This window comes from Orcinus orca, chromosome 2, assembly GCF_937001465.1.
Source record: "Orcinus orca chromosome 2, mOrcOrc1.1, whole genome shotgun sequence".
Classification (NCBI taxonomy): domain Eukaryota; kingdom Metazoa; phylum Chordata; class Mammalia; order Artiodactyla; family Delphinidae; genus Orcinus; species Orcinus orca.
In genome coordinates, this window is record NC_064560.1 from 7,588,740 (window position 1) to 7,611,236 (window position 22,497).

General features: G+C 43.2%; 1 protein-coding gene across 2 annotated transcripts in view; it reads left to right on the forward strand.

The window, feature by feature from the left end:
• The first annotated feature begins 17,416 nt into the window (after window positions 1-17,416).
• The window catches only part of FRMD4A (FERM domain containing 4A), a 638,605-nt gene continuing 633,524 nt past the window's right edge, over window positions 17,417-22,497 (forward strand). The window contains exon 1 of one of the 2 annotated variants that reach the window (XM_049705588.1): window positions 17,417-17,521. In XM_049705588.1, the coding sequence (XP_049561545.1) occupies window positions 17,461-17,521 (61 nt within the window). In that variant the 5' untranslated portion in view covers window positions 17,417-17,460. The remainder of the gene's footprint in view (window positions 17,522-22,497) is intronic. The other variant, XM_033403426.2, reaches the window with a different exon arrangement.

Sequence of the window (22,497 nt, forward strand, 5' to 3'; positions counted from 1 at the left end):
ATGACGTAGCGCCTGGCCCCGCGGAACACATGACAAGTGTCTGCTGGGATGATGAAGTGATGTTTCTCAAGGAGGGTTAAAGTTTCCTCCTCCCTGAGAACTTGTCTCTCATTTGGCTCTTAGCTGTAACTCACTGGGTTTCTTTATAGGCAAAAGTCTTTCTTCTCAACTAGATTATAGGCTCTCTAGTTTCTTTCTCTTTCTTTTCAAGAATCCTTTGCCAAGTCTAGCGTGCACCTGTATCAGCTTTTGCTGCATAACAAACTACCTTAAAACTTACTGACTTGAAATAATAATCATTTATGTAGCTCATCATTTTGTAGGTTGGCAACTTGGGCTGGCCTTAGCTGGACAGTTCTGGTCTCATCTGGGCTCACTCATGTGTCTGTGGTCAGCTGGAGGGCCAGCTAGGGGCGGGCTGGTCTGTCACAGGCCCACCTTGGATGGCTGGGTGCTGGGGCCTCTTTCCGCATTGCCTCTGATGCTCTAGCAAGGTAGCTTGAGTGTGTTAACAGCTTGGCTCCAGGGCCCAAGAGCACCATAGAGACATAAGCATTCTACAAGACCTTCCTGCTGTCCTAGTAGCCAAGTCCAGGGATCCATGTTTCAAAATCCCAGGGGGTACCACTTCATTTTTTTGTTATGAATGCACTCTGTTAATTGTGCAGTGCATGGCCTATGCAACCATGTGTGCCAGTGCTGAGGCCCCAAGCAGAATCTCTCTCTGGTGGATGGGAAGGGTTTCCAGCTCTACTGGGGTGCTAGGGCACTGTGTGGTCCAGAGGGAGGGGGAGGGGGGCACAGCCGTATATTCTTCCATGTTTTTGGAGGGGGTTCACCTCGGCCTCATCGTCGTTTGTAAGCGAAGCAGCTTGCACCAGAGTCCCTCAAGTAAGTTTTCTTCCAGCTCTAACTTTCTTAGAGGTTCACAAAATACAGTGTTAGTGATACCAGTTAATACCATTCTAGCTGAGGGGAAGGGATGGCAAGGGAACTAGCATTTATCTAAAGCCTCTTAAGTGCCAGGCACTTTATACATATGTTATCTCATGTAATCCTCACACCAGGGATGAGGATGGTTAGCCCCGTTTCTGTAGAAGCAGAAACTGGAATTCAGAGAGGATAAGTAACTTGCCCGAGGTCACACAGATGATACACAGTGGGGCTGGCATTTGAACTCTGGTCGGCCTGGCCCCAAAGCCCTTTGCCCTCTGCTGTGCTACAGCAGAACCTGGGAGAATAGCAGACAACTTGTCTGTAACACTCGCCCCCAGTGTTCCACTGACGGTCACCTGTTGCCGGCATCAGACCTGGCAGGGGAATAGGGGCCTCGGCAGGTGACAGGGCGCTCCGAATAGCATCATGAGTGAGGAGATAGAGCAGCTGATCCCCTAGGCCGGAGGGCAGGTCATTGGCTGACTGCCGGCTTTGGGGAAAATCAACTGTTTACCGGAGATAATCAAACAAGGAATCTTCCAGCATCAAGGTACATGAGTTTTGGCAGGGAAAGATTTGATGACTTAATGGTGAGCATCGGAAGCTAAGTTGAAAGCGGCAGATCGCTCCATCTATGCCTAAGATGGTAGGCTGAGCTATTAAACTGGAGTGCCGGCGAGCCTGGAGGCAGTGTTATTTAAGTTGGATGGGATAGAGGCTGCTCGGTCCCAGAGGGCGGCGGCTTTTGCTCTTTAGGGTCTGGGATGTGCTCGGCCTCTTCGGGGCAGCGGGCTGGCTGCAGGTGTGGCCCCTCTTGAAGGCTCAGTTGACTGGAAGCAGCTGTCAGCCCTGCTGGATGTGTCTTGTGGCTTCAGAAGGGGACGTGGGAGAAGCTCACAGCTGAGCGTCCCAGTCCCTCATCTGCCTCTGGGCTCTCTGCAGCCAACGCCTTACCGGAATTGAGGACGAGAGCTTGGCTAATTTGCAGATAACTGTGCGTTTCGACCACGGCTGCCGACGCACCCATCTGGGCTTGGTGCCAGGCTGTGAAGGTGAATTAACGTTTCCTTCTCCTGGCCTCACCTGTGGTTACAGGCGGAGGGCAAGCAGGCAACTTCAGTGTGACACGCTAAGTGATCGGAGAGCGCAACATGGGCAGCCATGGATGGGGGCATGGGGGTCCAAATGTGTATCAGCCTGTCAGGTATCCTGAGGAAGCTCCCGTTCCCAGGTCGGACAGGGGAAGGTGATGCTGATGGAGCCCTGGATGCCAGTGGATGGCTACCTCCTCAGGGGCCATAGGGGCCCCTAGCAGGATGCCATCGTTGTCATCAGGCTGGTCATCTCCCTTGCCACTGTCCAGCCCCACTCCAGCTGAGGAGGCCGTGTGGGGAGAGGGACCTCAGGAGGGTCAGGCGGGGCTACTTGGTGGTCATACAACAGTACCTCTTTACCAACTGGACAGTCTAGGTGGGCTGTGCATTCATCTTTTCACCGCGTTGCAGCTGGACCTGTGTGTACAGGGTCCATGTCACACAGGAAGAGCACCTAGGGCATGGGGAAAGGCTTCCTGGAAGAGGAACATGAAAGGAAAAGGTGAGATGAGGACTCCAGGAAGAGCGAGTGGTTTATAGAGCCACACAGTTGGGTGGGGCTTGAATTAATGGCAGACGTAGAATGAGGTGACAAGGCTGAAGACACGAGGGGGGAATCTTGAGTGCCATGCTCGGCAGCTTAGAATACTTTCTGTTGGTGACGACATGTTGTTTAAGGGTTTTAAGGGGCCATTAGTAATGATGATAAGAGCTATTTAATGAGTACTTACTATGTGCTATATTTATAGAATATGCTAAGTGCTTTACAGACTTAATTCTGGAATTCCTGACCTTAAGAGTTAGGAATTACTGTCCTCCATTTTACAAAAGAGGAAACCAGTGTATAAGTTGACTTTGCACAGCTTGCACACCCAGTGCCACTTGCAACATGGATGGCGAATTGAACGTGGACAAGATTGTAAGCCCTTTTCCACTGAGCCTTGTACCTGGCATATAGTGGGAACCCACAAGGAATTCATTAAATAAAGAAATGATCGGAGGCGGGGTGGGGCTGGGGAGTGAGGAGACTACCGTGCTCGTGCATGGGCGGGAAGGCGTCCTGAGCTAGAAGATGGTCTCATGCGTCTGGAATGGTTTGAAAGGAATGGAAGAGGTAAATGTCTCACACGTAACTGAGGGGTTTGTGAGAGACCTGTTCTGGGCACAGCCAGGGTCGAGTGGGACAGCCAGGGGAAAAATGTCTGTTGGGTGTGTGTGTCCAAAGCTCGTGGGGAGGTTGAGGCAGCAGATAGAGACTTGGGGTCCGAAGATACAAAGTTAAAACTCTGTGAGTGTCCACGAAAGGCCAGGGAGATGGGAGGGGAACCAGGAGAGAGGGTGAGAAGGAGCCTGGGGACTGGGGGGACAGACCATGGGTGTGAGAGGCCACCCTTTGTTGCCATGGAAAGGATAGGGATTCCCATGTGTTGTGCTACCCGCGTGCGAGACCCACACTGGCCCTGCTGTGGCCTCTGCGGGCTCTGCTAGGCTCTTGGTAGCCCCAGGGGAAAGGTACTGGGTGTTGAAGGAGAAGCAGGAAAGTAGAAAGGATGCATAACTGTTTTTAAGCATCTCATTTGGAAGCCATGCGTGGGTGACTCTGATGTATACGGCAGTTCCCAAGGGTCTCTGTAGTGTGGTGTTACTACCATGTCTAAGATCTTTTGCAGTTTAGCACGCTAAGATTTAAGTGTAAATATTTAAGTGTAATTGTAGCCTTTGTGTGTGTGGGGGCGTGGATCTTAAAATGTAACAATAGTGTATTTGTCATGTTCTCTTAACATTACGGGAGGTGCTAGCAATCTCCGTTCCACAAGGGTGCTCTCTAAATCGCATCCTACTTGGCTACTTTCTCTTGACTTCATATTTGCACCTGATGATACAGAAAAAGAGCAGGGGCTGAAAACACCTAATGTGCCTTGTGGTTAAGACTTGGGTTCAAAGCCTGCCTGTCACTTTCTATCATTGTGACCCTGGGCAAATTGTTTAACCTCTCTACCCTATCTCCTCATCTACACGACGGATGGGTATAATAATAGCAATAGCTGGCGTGGCTAAGTAGAAGGCATTTCACACGAATTTCCTAGTGAGTCTTTGCAACAACCCAGGAATGTTTATTATGTTTTTGGATTGAAAAACAGAGTCATTTGGGTGATGGAAATGTTATTATTTTAAATAAATTAATAAGTGGCTATTTAAAAAATCTCAGTTTTAAGTTCTCTTATGGAAAATATAAATAGATAAAATCCACATAAATGAAAACTCCCTGGGGCCCTCAATCAATCAATCAATTAATTAATTAATTATGGCTGCATTGGGTCTTCGTTGCTGTGAGCGGACTTTCTCTAGTTGTGGCGAGCGGGGACTACTCTTTGTTGCAGGGCATGGGCTTCTCATTGCAGTGGCTTCTCTTGTTGCGGAGCACGGGCTCTAGGCATGCAGGCTTCAGTGTTTGTGGCACGCAGGCTTCAGTAGTTGTGGCGCGTGGGCTCAGTAGTTGTGGCGCACGGGCTTAGTTGCTCTGCAGCATGTGGGATCTTCCCGGACCAGAGCTCGAATCCACGTCCCCTGCATTGGCAGGTGGATTTTTAACAACTGCGCCACCAGGGAAGCCCCACTATTCTTCCTGTTAAGAAGGCAGATGGCCCCTAGTGTCTAGTACAGGACGTGCGCATAACTAATGAGGCTCTGGTCCCTAGCCACCCTGTAATCCCAAATGCCTCTACCATCCTCAGTTCAATTCCTCCTAGCACCCAGGTCTTTATAGTCCTCGATCTAAAAGATGCTTTCCTCACTATCCTTCTCTCCCGAGGTTCTCAAGGCATATTTGCTCTTACGTGGATGGACCCTGACACGCAGCACTCTCAACATCTCACCAGGACCTCCCTCCCCCAGCGATTTAGGGATAGCCCGCACCTCTTGGGTCAAGCCCTAGCCTCTGATTTATCCACCCTGTCACTTCCGGGCAGCACTCTTATTCAATAGGCTGATGACCTCCTCCCGGCAGCCCGGACCACAAAGCCTCCCTTCCCCAAACCATAGCCCCCCTCACCGACTTGGCTCTACGAGGCTACTGAGTCTCTCCTTCCAAAGCACAGATTAATCAGGTCACAGCCAAATGTCTAGGATTTGTCTTGTCCCCAGGACAGTGAACAATCACTACTCAGCACAAAGAGCTTATAGCCGTTCTCCTTCCGCCCCATAACAAAAAGGAATTAAGGGCCTTGCTGGGCCTCACTGGTTCCTTTTGCATCTGGACCCCCACTATGACCTTACAGCAAAACCTCTGTATGTGGCCCTCTGAGGACCCAAAGACGAGCCCCTGGAATGGAACTCCTCTCCCCAGTCAGCCTTTACCTCACTCCTGACAGCCCTCACCTCTGCCCCTGCCCTGGCCCTCCCAAACTTAGATAAGCCCCTCTTACTGTACACCCATGAATGAAGAGGGATCGCCCTGGGGGTCTTGAGACAAAAATACCACCCAGCTTTCACCTCTCAAATTCCCCAGCAGGTGTCTCAAGCTTTCGATGTTAAATACAAACTACATACAGCCTGACATCCGCAATTGCAGGTAAAATGGAAAAGGCTCACTCTTCTCTCAAAAAGACAACTCACCACGTTTGCCTTTGAACTCAGAGCTGGCTAGAGCTCCTTCCCTATGCCCTTTTCCGACTCCAGGCTGCTCTGAAGGCCCCTCATACCTCAGTCCCTTTGAACTCATATACTCTTCTTATTCCCTTTTCTACCGTGAAACCTCCTCCTCTGGGCTCTTACCTCCAAGCCTTAGAACTAACTCGCAACCTTTTACGGACCCATACTAATAGGTACCTACCCCAGCTTCAGGACTTGCCCATCTACAATCCTACAACCTGGGGAATGTGTCCTATTAAAGGACCTCACCTAACAGAACCAATAGTGTGTATCTGTATCTCTCTCTCCCCCCTGTTCCCTCCCCATAGATAGATAGATAGGTAGAGAGAGAGATGTATGGATATACAGATACAGATCTATAGGAGGAGATTTATTATAGGAGTTGTCTCATATGATTATGAAGGTTGAGAGTTTCCATGATCTGCCATCTGTAAGCTGGAGATCCAGGAAAGCCAGTGGCATAATTCAGTGCGAGTCTGAAAGCCTGAGAATCAGGAGCTCTGATGTCCGAGGGCAGGAGAAGATAGATGTCCCACCTCAAGAAAAGAAAGGGAGAGAGAGAGAGAGAGAATCAGTGAATTTGCCCTTCCTTCACCTTTTTGTTCTATTCGAACACTCAGTAGATTGGATGAAGCCCACCCAGGCATGCTGGGGAGGGTGGTCTTTCCTCAGTCCACCAATTCAAATGCTCATCTCTTCTAAAAACACCCTTACAGACACACCCAGAAATAATGTTTTGCCAGCTATCTGCCTTTGCTTTTTCTGGCCTTTTGTATTTCCTTATGAATTTTAGGATCAGTTTGTCAATTTCTTAAAAAAAAAATTCTGGCATTTCGATTGGGATTGCATTAAACTCATACATTAGGAGAACATTTAATTATAATATCACATCCTACAGTCCATGTACATAGCATATCCCTTGATTCATTTGCTTTTTCTTTATTTTCTCTATGTAGTGTGTTTTTAGTTTGCATTATAGAGTTCTTGTATACCATGGTGGTTATTGAAGCTCTGAGATGTTTCAAAGGCAACAAAAGGATAAATTGAGAAGGCTAGACACATTCTATTGAGTGAAAGTTGAAATATTTTTCGATTAACTCAGCAACCACCAAACTACACAGCCATCACCACAGCAAGAATCTGGAGTGAACTTCAATCCTCCTTTCCAAAGGAAAAAGAAGACTGCTGTGGTTGAATTGTGTCTCCCTCCCCCCTCCCCCAAAAGATATCTTGAAGTCCAAGCCCCCTTTGCTTGGATGCAGGAGAGTCTGAGAAATATAGTTTTTGACATTTGAGTCTCAGGAATGGGTGTTGAGTGAGCCAGCTCGCAGCACTGAACACGAGGTGGAAGGGTGTTTCTTTACTGCTTGGCTTGTGTCAGGAAGAGAAAGTCCTCCAGGTCAGTTTAGAGGCTCTTCCCCATCTCTGAACTTCTCCATAGTGTCTTCTTTTGGCATACTGTTCAGTTCTACCTATGTCTCACTCCTTGACCCCTAGTCATCTTGGGTTTTGAGATTTAACTCTTTCCTGCCCTTTCCTTCATGAAGGTAACATTAGCACCGGTTTCAAAAGCTCTGACAATTCACAGCATCTATTTCCCAGTCCATAGGAAAAACCACCAGACAGTTGGTTAGTCTGCCTTTCTAACATGTTTGAGGCAGAAGGTGATTCTCGAAACCTCTAAGCCCCTCCTCCCTTTGCTATCACTTTGTTCTCACAGTTCTATTCCTGGGACAGGCTGCAGCTCTGTCCAACGACAGCACCGCGTGGCATCCTGCCTCTTAGTCTACCTCTGATCGGCAGCGCAGCCTTCTCTCCCCTGGTGCAGCTGACTGTCGGGCGCTTTTGAAATAGGATCAACAACACATGCTGCTAACTGGCACCAGTGCGCACTCACACATATGTAATGTGTGTGGTCTAGCCACTCTCTTCCACTATGGCAACCGGGGCACAAGCCTTCCGAGATTGCCCTGGCACAGCCCACAGCAGCCAATGGCGTGTGGATGGGCTCTGGCAATGGCACCTGTGTGATCTGGTGAGGAAGGGTGTGACGTTGCCATGGTGCCCAGACCCAGGCGCCATCTTGTCCCTTCTTCAAGTGTGAGAATGACAGTTGAGCTGATTGCACTTGTATTGCTTGGGTGGGAGGTAAAGAGCGGGGCTTTTCATGGGCTCCCGTGACGGTTGGCTCCACATTCTCCTGAAAAGCAGGCTGCACTGAAAGCTGCCCTCTGGTCTTTCCTGAGCTCTTTGACAGACATAAACTTGCTGCTGCAGCTGCTCAGATCATTTTTAATCTTGGGCAGAGGAGAGGCTGGCTCTTGTACTTGACAACAGGACGTGATTGGTTGAGTCGGGCTGGCTCTCGCTTCCTTGATTCCTCGACTTGAATTCATTTTTACTATGTGTATCAGGCAGGGTCCAGGCAGGAAACAGATGGACTCCTCTAACTGGTGAGTTAATTAAAGCGATTTTTATAAAGTGGAGGCGAGTGATATAGGGGTCCCAACAAGGAACTGTTAAGCATCTTTTGGTGAGATGAAGGGGCCAGAGGAGGGAGCAGTGCTGCGAGCTCTGGGGAGAGGGATTGTAAGGTGAGGCTGCCTGGCTGGAGCTGTGACCTTCAGTTCAGAGAAGCAGCCACCCCGTGGCACCCAGCAGGGAGGGGCTGGGGGAAAACACCCTAACCTCAAATTCTTCCTGCCCCCCAACCTCTTCCCCTCATTGAGCCAACCCAGCCAGAAACCACAGGGCAAGGGGCTCACATACAGCCTACATAGGTCAGCCTCCTGGGGTTCAATGAAGGGTACAAAGTGGAAGTGGAAAAATAAGTAGAAAATCACCAACAACTATGCTGGAACGTACTAGAATGAATTCCCCCCCACTACGCTTGGGCACAAGAAATGTCTCATTGCTTTATTTTTCTAAACTGAGATAAAAATGGCTCAAGATGCCATTATTGTCATAGATCACAAGTGAATATGAATCTCTAGGAAGCACCCCTGTATGACACTGGGTGAGAAAGTATCCTGGCTCTTATGTGGCTGTGGGAGAAATTAGAAGGGGCTTTTCCTTAGCTCCAGGGGCCCCTTTCTGTAGCAGACACCTGTGTTTTTGCCGGTTTGTTCTTTGTTTTAGCAAACAGCCTCTCGTGTTCATTTGGGAAATCACTCCCCCTTAGTTGTATCATACTGCCTGGGGGGATTGTGAGTGAAGTGCCCTGCCCTTCCTTGGCCAAGGGGGCAAGGCAGCCACCCCACCAAGCCAGTCACCCTCAATGTTGAATTGAGTGTGATTTTGAAAGTTTGAATTGAAGCTGAGTACTTGATACCTGGACAGAAAATAGTTGAAACCAAATCACCCCAACAGTGGAACCCCGAGGAGAGTGGACATCACTGGTTACCTTGATACCCTGAACTTCCCTGATTTCTGTCCTTTTGGAGACCTCGGTTTTCAGTTTTCTCTTTGGTTCTGTGAGACGCCCTTTTTAATCACTGCCATTGCTTTTTTTGCTTACAACCACAGCATCCTTATAGCTACATAATTGTTGCCATGGCAATGCCTGCTACATTGGTACCTTTGCTGCCCTGGTCCCTGATCTCCCAGCTGCACTGGGAGAGCTGCAGAGAGCTCTTTGCTAAGGTCTTCTCCCAACCACAGGCTTGGCCAGAAGGGACCCTTGTCACAGCTTGTAAAGCTGCAGGCTTGGTGTCCAGCCTGTCATTCTGTCTCCAAGGAGCTGCCTGGGGACAGAGGGCATGTCCCTACCACTTGTACAAAGAACTGTCCCTGCACGTCCTGTTCGCCTCGTTCATTCCTGAGGAGTCAAGACTGGGTTGGGCCAGTTCCCTCTCTTCCAGTCCTCAGTACTCTCCCCTTTTGGACAAGTGACCTCTCTTACCTTGGTAGCCCACAATTTTAAAAATAAAATGTAACTCCTCCCAGGCAAGATAAGTTTTGATTTCTAGAGTTCAAAGGCCTTGTACTATCTTCTTAAATGGTGGAGTGCTGGGAAAATACATTATTTTGTTGTGAGAAAACTTCAGTACAAAACCAAAACAAAACAATACAAAAAAAAAAGTTCACTTCTCAAATAGCTTATCCTGTAATATTACTTTCTATATCTTTTGACAGAATGAATCTAAACCTACAATGTGAGTATCTGGGGGATCTTCTCTCTTTCTCTCTCCTCAAATATAATTGTCATGAGTATAATTTACTACTAAACTATAAGGGATTTCTGTGTTTGCAAGTAAATTATATTTATCCATAATTGAATATATGCCATTATATATAAACAGTATCTCTTCTGAAACTGCTGGAAAAATGAATGAAATAATACCTACAATAAATGAATCCCTACTGATTCACTGGCACTGACCTTTAATGATCTTAGTCAACATAATTAAGACTAAAACTCACTGTTTGGCCCTGACTTCCCTCACTGTATCCCTTTGTCATCACTCACTCATGCATCAAGGCTCATCACTCTTCCCTCCACAACCCTTCCTGTAAGCCTATATCTTTGGTGGGTAATCTCCCTCTGGTAAACCTTTTGTCCTTCCATTCTTTTCCATGTCTAAGTCATATCTCACCACCTGTAAGAAAATTTCCAAAATTGATTGGAATTTTGCCTTTATATAATATGAACATATAATATAAATTCAAATACATGTTCACTCTCTTATGCTTGTATGTATTTATATCTATCTCTCTACCCATCCATCCATCATCTCTGTGCTTATATAAGCAGAGACTTTGTTCGTGTATTAAAACTTAATTATGGGGCTTCCCTGGTGGCGCAGTGGTTGAGAGTCTGCCTGCCGATGCAGAGGACGCGGGTTCGTGCCCCGGTCCGGGAGGATCCCACATGCCGTGGAGCAGCTGGGCCTGTGAGCCATGGCCACTGAGCCTGCGCATCCAGAGCCTGTGCTCTGCAACAGGAGAGGCCACGGCAGTGAGAGGCTGGCGTACCGCAAAAAGCAAAAACAAAAATTAAAAAAAAGCAAAAAAACTTAATTATGAACAAGAACCCATTTATATATAAAGCAGAAGAAGCAAATGGGGGAAAAACTCTTCTTTGGCTTGCATATGTCAATTTGCATTTATTGAAGTTCAGACAAATAGAAATAATTTTCTCTAATTTGCTTCTTGAAGAAAATGAATTTAAACCATCTATAATAACTTAATGGTAACAGATTAGGACTGTGTACTGACATGGGAGTCATGAGAGTACAAAAGGGCACAATGCTAAAGGTAATAAAGTAGGGGCGGAGTCAAGATGGCGGTGTGGGAAGATGCAGAGTTAGCGTCTCCCAATAGCTAGGGTGCCTGCCGGCTGCTGGTGGGGGACTCTGACCCCCAGGGAGAGGAGAGGAACCCCAGAGTGAACCAGTAGGATGTAGGGGGACTGAGGGGGGAGGAGAAGTGGAGGCCAGACAAGATTGGTGCCCCTGAGGCTGGGGTGATCAGGAGAGGCAGGTGGGAGGGACACTCTGGGAAGAGCAGGAGAGGAGTGGAGGGCGATCCCCTGGCCCACGTGGGCCAGGGAGCCTGCTGAGCTCCCAAGCCAGTTCCCCCGCCCTCCAAACCCCCCTTTAGGCCGCATGGGTCCTTGAGGGCATAGGGGAGGCTGGGGAGATCAGGAGAGGCAGGCAGGGGACCCTGCGGGAGGAGCAGGAGAGGAACAGAGGGCGTTAGCCTCGCCCACTCGAGCCCAGGAAGCCTGCTGGGCTCCCAGGTGAGGTCCCCTGCCCTCTGAGACCAGGGATGGGGGGCACGTCTGGGCCCATTCTGTACCTTGAGCCTAAGCCCCATCCCCCAGAGCCCCCCAGGGCCTTTTCCAGCCCTGTGGGTCCTGAGGATTGGCCCCACCCACTGCCCAAACCTCACCCTTGCTTAGGTCCCACCCTCCACAGCCAAGGCTTTCCTTTTTTTTTCTTTCTTTTCCCTCCTCCTCTTACTATTGTGGTACTGATGTACCTTCCAGTTGTTGATTCATCTATATTTTTATCTTTACATTCTTTCTAACATATCTGTTAGTTTCCTAGTCTAATTTTATTTTTTACTTTGTTTTCTTTTTTTTTCTTTGCCACCCCACGCGGCTTGCGGGATCTTGATTCATGAGCCCGGGGTCAGGCGGAGGCTCCTGTGGTGGGAGCTCCAAGTCTGAACCACTGGACTAACAGAGAACCTCAGACCCCAGGGAATATTCATGGAAGTGAGGTCTCACAGAGTTCCTCATCTCAGCACCAAGACCAAGCTCTACCCAATAGCCTACAAACTGCAGTGTCAGAAACCTCAGGCTAAACAACCAGTAAAACAGGAACTCAATCCCACTTATAAAAAAAAAAAATAAGATGTCAAAAAAATATGTCACAGGGGAAGGAGCAAGGTAAAAACCTACAAGACCAAATAAATGAAGAGGAAGTAGGCAATCTACCTGAAAAAGAATTCAAAGTAATGATAGTAAAGATGATCCAGAATCTTGGAAATAGAATGGAAGCGCGGATTGAGAAAATACAAGAAATTTTTAACAAAGATCTGGAGGAACTAAAGAACACACAAACAGAGATGAACAGCACAATAACTGAAATGGAAAATACACTAGAAGGAATCAATAACAGAATAATGGAGGCAGAAGAACGAATAGGTGAGCTGGAAGACAGAATGGTGGAAATAACTGCCAAGGAGCAGAATAAAGAAAAAAGAATGAAAAGAATTGAGGACAATCTCAGAGACCTCTGGGACAACCCTAAACACACCGACGTTCAAATTATAGGGGTTCCAGAAGAAGAAGAGAAAAAGAAAGGGTCTGAGAAAATATTTGAACAGATTATAGTTGAAAACTTCCCTAACAGGGAAAGGAAATAGTCACCCAAGTCCAGGAAGCACAGGGAGTCCCATACAGGATAAACCCTAGGAGAAACACATCAAGACACATATTAATCAAACTAACAAAAATTAAATTCAAAGAAAAAATATTAAAAGCAGCAATGGAAAAACAAAAAATAACATACAAAGGAATCCCCATGAGGTTATCAGCTGATTTTTCAGCAGAAACTCTGCAGCCAGAAGGCAGTGGCAGGACATACTTAAAGTGATGAAAGGGGAAAAACCTGCAACCAAGGTTACTCTACCCAGCAAGGATCTCATTCAGATTTGATGGAGAACTCAAAAGCTTTTCAGACAAACAAAAGCTGAGAGAATTCAGCACCAAACCAGCTCTACAACAAATGCTAAAGAAACTTCTCGAGGCAGGAAACACAGGAGAAGAAAAAGACCCACAAAAACAAACCCAAAACAATTAAGAAAATGGTAATAGGAACATACATAACGATAATAACCTTGAATGTAAATGGATTAAATGCCCCAACCAAAAGACACACACTGGCTGAATGGATACAAAAACAAGACCCAAATATATGCTGTCTACAAGAGACCCACTTCAGATCTAGGGACATATATGGACTGAAAGTGAAGGGATGGAAAAAGATATTCCATGCAAATGGAAATCAAGAGAAAGCTGGAGTAGCAATACTCATATCAGATAAAATAGACTTTAAAATAAAGAATGTTACAAGAGAAAAGGAGGGACATACATAATGATCAAAGGATCAATCCAAGAAGAAGGTATAACAGTTATAAATGTTTATGCACACAACACAGGAGCACCTCAATACATAAGGCAAATGCTAACCACCATGAAAGGAGACATCAACAGTAACACGATAATAGTAGGGGACTTTAACACCCCACTTACACCATGGACAGATCATCCAAACAGAAAATAAATAAGGAAACACAAGCTTTAAATGACACAATATATCAGATAGATCTAACTGATATTTATAGAACATTCCACCCAAAAGTGGCAGAATACACCTTCTTCTCAAGTGTACACAGAACATTCTCCAGGATAGATCACATCTTGGATCACAAATCAAGCCTTGGAAACTTTAAGAAAACTGAAATCATATCAAGCATCTTTTCTGACTACAGTACTGTGAGATTGGAAATCAATTACAGGAAAAAAACTGTAAAAACCACAAATACATGGAGGCTAAACAGTGTGTTACTAAATAACCAAGAGATAACTGAAGAAATCAAAGAAGAAATTTAAAAATACATAGAAACAAATGACAGTGAAAACACGAAGACCCAAAACCTATGAGACGCAGCAAAAGCAGTTCGATGAGGGAAGTTGATAGCAATTCAATCTCACCTCAAGAAACAAGAAACATCTCAAATAAACAATCTAACCCTGTACTTAAAACAACTAAAGAAAGAAGAACAAAGAAAACCCAAAGTTTTATCCAGTAGAAGGATAGAAATCATAAAGATCAGGGCAGAAATAAATAGAAATGAAGAAAACAGTAGCAAAGATCAATAAAACTAAAAGCTGGTTCTTTGAGAAGATAAACAAAATTGATAAACCCTTAGCCAGACTCATCAATAAAAAAAGGGAGAGGATACAAATCAATAAAATTAGAAATGAAAAACAAGAAATCACAACTGACACTGCAGAAATACAAAGGATTATAAGAGACTACAAACAACTGTATGCCAATAAAATGGACAACCATGAAGAAATGGACAAATTCTTGGAAAGGGACAATTTTTCAAGACTGAACCAGGAAGAATTAGAAAATATAAACAGACCTATCACAAATAATGAAATTGAAACTGTAATTAAAAATCTTCCAACAGAAGTCCAGGACCAGATGGCTTCACAGGTGAATTCTATCAAACATTTAGAGAACAGCTAACACTGATCATTCTCAAACTCTTCCAAAAAATTGCAGTGGGAGAAACACTTCCATATTCATTCTACAAAGCCACCATCACCGTGATAGCAAAACCAGAAAAAGATATCACAAGAAAAGAAAATTATGGACTAATATCACTGATGAGTATAGATGCAAAAATCCTGAACAAAATACTAGCAAACAGAATCCAACAGCACATTAAAAGGATCATACACCATGATCAAGTGGGATTTATCCCAGGGATGCAAGGATTCTTCAATATATGCAAATCAGTCAATGTGATACACCACATGAACAAATTAAGGAATAAAAACCATATGATCATCTCAATAGATGCAGAAAAAGCCTTTGACAAAATTCAACACCCATTTGTGATAAAAACTCTCCAGAAAATGGGCATAGAAGGAAACTACCTCAACATAATAAAGGCCATATATGACAAAGCCACTACAAGCATCATACTCAGTGGTGAAAAACTGAAAGCATTTCCACTAGGATTAGGAACAAGACAAGTATATCCACTCTCACTACTCTTATTCAGCATAGTTTGGGAAGTCCTAGCCACAGCAGTCAGAGAAGAAAAAGAAATAAAAAGAATACCAATTGGAAAAGAAGAAGTAAAACTGTCACTATTTGCCGATGACATGATACTATATATAGAAAATCCTGAAGATGCCACCAGAAAGCTACTAGAACTAATCAGTGAATTTGGTAAGGTTGCAGGATACAAAGTTAATGCACAGAAATCTCTTGCTTTCCTATACACGAACAATGAAAAATCAGAAAGAGAAATTAAGGAAACACTCCCATTTACCACTGCAACAAAAAGAATAAAATATCTAGGAATAAACCTGCCTGAGGAGGCAGAAGACTTGTACTCAGAGAAGTATACAACACTGATGAAAGAAATCAAATATGACATAAACAGATGGAGAAATATACCATGTTATTGGATTAGAAGAATCAATATTGTGACAATGACTATACTACCCAAAGCAATCTACAGGTTCACTGCAATCCCTATCAAACTAACAGTGGCAGTCTTCACAGAATTAGAACAAAAAATCTTACAATTCGTATGGAAACACAAAAGACCCCGAATAGCCAAAGCAATCTTGAGAAAGAAAAACGGAGTTGGAGGAATCAGGCTTCCTGACTTAAGATTATACTACAAAGCTACAGTAATCAAGACAATATGGTACTGGCACAAAAACAGAAATATAGATCAATGGTACAGGATAGAATACCCAGAGGTAAACCCACGCACATATGGGCAGCTAATTTATGACAGAGGAGGCAAGAACATACAGTGGAGAAGAGACAGCCTCTTCAATAGGTGGTGCTGGGAAAACTGAACAGCTACATATAAAAGAATGAAATTAGAACACTCCCTAACACCATACACAAAAATAAACTCCAAATGGATTAAAGACTTAAATGTAAGACCAAACACTATAAAACTTTTAGAGGAAAAACACTCTTTGACATAAACCACAGCAAGATCTTTTTTGACCCACCTCCTAGAGAAATGGAAATAAGAGCAAAAATAAACAAATGGGACTTAATTAAACTTAAAAGCTTTTGCACAGCAAAAGAAACCATAAACAAGACAAAAAGACAACCCTCAGAATGGGAGAAAATATTTGCAAATGAAACAACGGACAAAGGATTAATCTCCAAAATATACAAAAAGCTCATGGTACTCAATATCAAAAAAACAAACAATCCAGTTCAAAAATGGGCAGAAGACCTAAACAGACATTTCACCAAGGAAGACATACAGATGGCCAACAGGCACATGAAAAGATGCTCAACATCACTAATGATTAGAGAAATGCAAATCAAAACTATGATGAGGTATCACCTCATACCAGTCAGAATGGCCATCATCAAAAAAGCTAGAAACAATAAATGCTGGAAAGGGTGTGATGAAAAGGGAACCCTCCTACACTGTTGGTGGGAATGTAAATTGATACAACCACTATGGAAAACAGTATGGAGGTTCCTTAAAAAACTAAAAATAGAACTACCATATGACCCAGCAGTCCCACTCCTGGGATATACCCTGAGAGAACCATAAATCAAAAAGAGACATACACCACAATGTTCATTGCATCACTATTTACAATAGCCAGGCCATGGAAACAACCTAAATGCCCATTGACAGACAAATGGATACAGAAGATGTGGTATGTAGATACAATGGAATACTACTCAGCCATGAAAAGAAACGAAATTGAGTTATTTGTAGTGAGGTGGTTGGACTTAGAGTCTGTCATACAGACTGAAGTAAGTCAGAAAGAGAAAAACAAATACCATATGCTAATGCATATATATGGAATCAAAAAAAAAAAAGAGGTACTGATGAACCTAGTTTCAGGGCAGGAACAAAGAGGTAGACATAGAGAATGGACTTGATGACATGGGTTGGGAGGGCAAAGCTGGGGCGAAGTGAGAGTAGCATCGACATATATACACTACCGAATGTAAAATAGTTGGCTGGTGGGAAGCAGCAGCATATCACAGGGAGATAAGCTCAGTGCTTTGCAATGACCTAGAAGGGTGGGATAGCGAAGTTTGGAGGGAGACTCAAGAGGGAGGGGTTATGGGGACGTGTGTATGCATATGGCTGATTCACTTTGTTGTGCAATAGAAACTAACACGGTATTGTGAAGCAATTATACTCCAATAAAGATCTCTTACAAAAATAATGGTAGGCAAAGTTGATCTACAAGGGCTTATTGTCTAAAAAAGTTAACTATCTAAAAATAAACAATTAGTAATAATTTTGGTAGTCTGGAAGATGAAAATTTTTATGAATTACTGAAAAATTCAAGTTACTGTTGGGAGAAGACAAAGAATACTGCACTGTGATTTACGATTATGAATCATAAAATGTCAAATTTCAATGTAAAAGAGAAAATTCTTTATTGTTTATATTTTATGTTCCAGGGAGCAAAGAGTGATTTCAGTTCCTTGGTGGTTTACGTCCCTCAAGTACCCTTCAAAGAATGCTTACAAGTTTACGCATGTCTGCAGAAGCTGATGAGTCCCACAAGAAAAGACTTCTAGGTACAAAAAGTTTTTCTTTACTATACTCAGGTGTCACACAGATTGGAATTCTATTAGAGACAATTCGTTTGTATGATATGTTGGCCATATTTTCATGATTTAAATAAATTTTGCAAACTTTCATTGAGCATCACCATCTTCAGGGAACTGCAGAAGAACATAAAGGGGCTGAAGACTTGGTTCTGCCAAAGGATATATAGGTTGGTGGGCTCCCTAGGCATGATATGTGGTAAAACAGGAAATGTGCTCCAAGAGGATATAAACACAGTGGTGAAGGAGGGAGCTTGAGGGAGGAGTGAGGGGTTCCCATGGAAAGAGGTGTTCAGGGGTCCTGAAGCTGATGGTCCTTAAGCCTGCGTGGGGACTTGGAGAACAATGGAGTCCCAGGACCAGAGAGTCACTAGAGCACTGGGGACACAGACTCAAGCAGATTTTGCTTAGGATTGGCTCTGTCTACAAAATCACTAATGGAATTCGAACTCGCTAGGAACACATCCCCTGACATTTGAAAGCTGGCCTTCCAGGTGGATTTCTATGGACTCTCACTATGTATTTTGAGCCTCTGAGTCCAGAAGTAGAGGTGTCAGCAGGCAGTCTGACTTGTTGAGTTGGAGTTTGCTCTAATGCCTCCCTCTTGTTCCAGGTCCCCGCTCCTTCCTTTTAGAACCTTTTTGAATTCTGTCTGAGTGCACTCTTGCTGCCCCGCCTCTTAGACTTGTCCCCATTTTATTCAATAAGATGTCAATGCACTGACTACCTAAGGGCCCGGGAAAGTTAACAGCATCCCAGATTGATTTCATTTCATCTCATTGGTCCCAACCGCTTTACAGATACTCCAATGACTTTCACCTCCTGCCCACTGTATATGCCCCTAGAATTTCCCTGTCTCTATAGGAATCCATGCCAACAAAAAGGGGTGAATCAGAAAGGAAACATCAATTATATTACATTTCTGATAAGCTCATTGCCCAAAGTCTACCAGGCCATCACTTGTTCTGGTCCTTCGGGCTGTAGACCTTCAGGCCAGTGTTTCTTTTTATACTTGTGTTAAGGAGTTAGGTTTGGATAGGAAGGAGTCTGAAGTACAGCACTGGTTGTGCAGCAGCAAAAAGGATGCTGCCTGAGTTTCCACACTACCGGCCAAGATTGATGACTCAGCAGTACTGATGCCTGCCTTCCATTCAAGGTCGTAACAAGGGATTTGTCCTGGGCAGAGAGCCAGTACACCACCTGACTGGCAGATGCCTTTGCCCAGAGCTCTTAGGTTCTCTTCCCACGCAGAGGGGCCCTAGTGCTCCTGGGAAGAAGCAGTCCTGTGACCCAGTATGTAAATGAACTCCTCGCAATGGATTTTGGGGACTTGGCAGTGCTGCCCTTTTGCAGGTTCTAAAAGAAGGGCTAATCTTCCTTACAAAACTCTTTTAGAAATTGTGCCAGCCTGGGAATGGCATTATAGGGCCCTAATGAGCAGATAACTGGGACATCAGGAGACCTGCCTGGTCACTTTGATGTAAAATGAGAGAGGCGGATAGATGTTACGTATAATTAGTCTTTGTCTTAATCACATTCCAGCCACATAATCAACACCTAGTCCCAGCAGCAGCTACAGATGAAATGGACAAAACTCTAGTAATTAAGGTAGACTTCCCGAACATTTATATATATATTCTCTCATTCTGTGTGAACACGTGGTGCATAGGAGCATTAATATTTAACATAACTGCATGGTTGAGACCATTTCACAATATGTGGCTGGAGGAGTCTGAAATTACCATCTACTTATTGACTTTTTGGGCATTTGGTATTAATTATTTTATGTTGAACATTCTAGGCATTTTTTTTCAGGGACTAATTAGGTTGTATTTCTGTTTCCATTTGGGAAACCTCAGAAGGGGAGGGAGGCTTACCTCTGTACATTGTGTAATTAATTCTTTTTTAGCTCTTATTCTAGCAAAAGTAAGGAATGAACATATCTCTATGGCTTTCTCATTCTAGCCTGAACTGTCTTTTGTTCTTGTGTTGGGCCCAGCTCAGGGGCTCCTAGGTCCCTCCTGTTAGCAACGAAGAGAAAGAATGAGGTGCTGGCTGCCAGCATCTGGTTTCATTCTAAAGTAGAAACAATATTTAAATTACATGTTAATGCTGGCCCTGCCCATATGCAGCCCTGGGAGAAATCATTACTAAGACAGGAATTAATGTGATGAAAGAACAAGTGATAAACATGGAAATAAAGTAGTTAATGTCAGCTATTTCATAAGATAGTGTAATAATATTTAGCAGAGACATTGCATTTTCTCTCCTACATTATTTATATTTTTAGGTTAATTTCCTTCTGGTTTCTATATTACATGACTTGTATAATTTTGTTTTTAAAAATACTCTGGAATGGAAAACTTTCCTACATTGCATATGGTGAATTTAACTACTTTATCCTTTAATATCTTTAGTATTCTTAAGTAGACTTCTTCCTGAGAAGGTGATTAGAAATACTTAGTACATTCCTATGAAATGCTAATATTGTTCTCTTTTTTACATTAGTAAATATTTGAAGTATAAAACCATTTTTAAAAAATAGCATGTTAGTGGTGGATTTGCTCATGGTCATAGAAGCTACACCTTTGGAAATAATTCCTGAGATTCATTCCCAAACCCCTTTGCTCTCTCTCTCGTATTAAAACACAACGCTAGGGAGTGTTTGGTCTCCAGTCTCCTGTGAGGGAAAAGTTGGAAGTCAACCCTGAAAGGTACATCATGCAGGGGTTTGTCTACTCAACTTCACAGCAATGCTGAATTTATAAACCCCAAATTTTCTTTGCTCCCAGCTCTTTGCTTGACTTTTCCATCTTGACAGTAGCTCAGGGTGAGGAGTAAAGAATGATGACTTTCAAGTTGTGAGTTGTATGTCTTCAACTTGTTGACCTGATAGGGCCCAATCCTGTTAGTTCCTATGGGATGACAATGAATTGATCATTTATTGTCCAGTTGCAGGAATTTTTCCTTCTGCCTGATGCTCTGATTTCAGTTGTACAGTTAGGGCTGAAACTCTCTGATCTTTGTGGTCGTTGCTTGGCTGGCTGACGCCTGTGTTCTAGGGTGATCTTTGGTTTGACACAACTGGATAGCACAGTTTGCTGTTTGTAGAAGTATGCATTCCTTTAAACAAATATAGTGCACAAAAATCAAGATTTGAAGAATCCACTGGTAGTATACTTTACAAAGAGATTATTAGTTTTGAAAAAATTTTTATCATAGCACTCAACTTTTACAAAGTGGGATCTATCCATATCTGTTCTTTATCTAACATTCCATTTGTCAATTAGAAGCAGTCTTGCTACCTTATTTGTTTGGATTTTTGTAAAGATAGGCTACTTTCACAAATATAAGCATCAGGGAATATTAAGACAATCATCTAGCTAATTCAAGCCAAAATTACTTTGACATCATCATAAAAGTATAGGAAGAGTATACCTGAATCCATATTACCACTTATCTTGAATTTTCACATATAGCTTTGGAACTTTTTCTGATCATCAATTATGAAAATAAATCACATAATAATTAATATTTTTGGCCAAATTTCAGCCATGTTCACAGTTCTGTTTTTTTAAATAAACTTAAAAAAATTTTAGACCAGAGTTATATTTGTAGAAAAATTGAGAAGATAGCACAGAGAATTCTCTTTTATAGTCCACACACAGTTTATTCTATTATTAAAGTCTTATAATGTATATGTATGGTACATTTGCCAAAATTAATGAATCAATATTGATATATAATTATAATATCAATAATAAGATAAAGTCCATACGTCATTCAGATTTTCTTAGTTTTTACCAAATGTCCCTTTTCTGTTTTAGGCTCCGTCCAGGATAGCACATTTTACTTAGTTGCCATGTCTCCTTAGGGTCCCCGTGGCTCTGACAGTTTTTTTAGACTTTTCTTATTTTTGATGACTTTAACATTTTTAAGGCACACTGGTTCAGTATCTTGTAAAATGTCCCTCAATTAGGGTTTGTTTGGTGCTTTTCTCATGGGCAGACTGGAGTTAGGGGTTCTGGGGAGAAAGATGTAAGTAGAAATAATCTACCACTCTCATCACATCGTGTCAAGGGTACATACGATCAGCATAGCTCATCACTGTTGACATTGACCTTGATCACCTGGCTGAGGTGTAGTGTTTGTCAGGTAGAACACTCTTTTAATAGGCAGATTCCCACTGCATATTTAAGAGATGATGAAGAAATTTCTTCATGTGCCACCTGTTAGGACATAGCTTTTAACTGGAAGAAATTACACCCATAATGTTAATTTTGGGCAGTGAGAGATTGCATGGATATGCAAGAGATTGCATGGATTGCATGGAATGAATCAAAACTACCTAGAATTGACCAAACAGTTGGATTTCTGATAAAGTTAAAATTTCATTTGATGTTTAAATATTTGCAAGTATGAATAAAACACAAAAATTGCTTTTAAGTATTCTGAATCCTCTACTGTAGTAAACACCAGACTTTTTACTATCAAAAGACAAAGGTTAATTGTAATTTATTCATTAAAATGTTTGAATACTTCTCTGTGCTGGTATCACAGATAGATATGTTAGACTTAAAACCTATCTTTTACTTCTTCTTACCTGTGGGCCTTTTATTTGTAGGAAACAGTAAGGATTAGGGAAACGGCTAGACGTTGGTGAATGAGTTAGGTCATTAAGGAGATTAAAAGAAATTACAACTCGTGGGCTATGTAATATGACTATGAAACATTGTCTGCATAAAAGTAGTTGTTGATAACTGGAACTCCCGTCAACTAACCCAGATACAGTCATTAATCAATATTATATACACAAACAAAGAAGACATATTCACAGGGGTCAATTTGAAATATGTCAGTGAAGCATTTTCACTTCATCTTGCTTAGTTTCTTGCTGGCCAAATCATTAGAATTTCCTCTTTTTTGCTGTCTAGTGGATCAGCTAT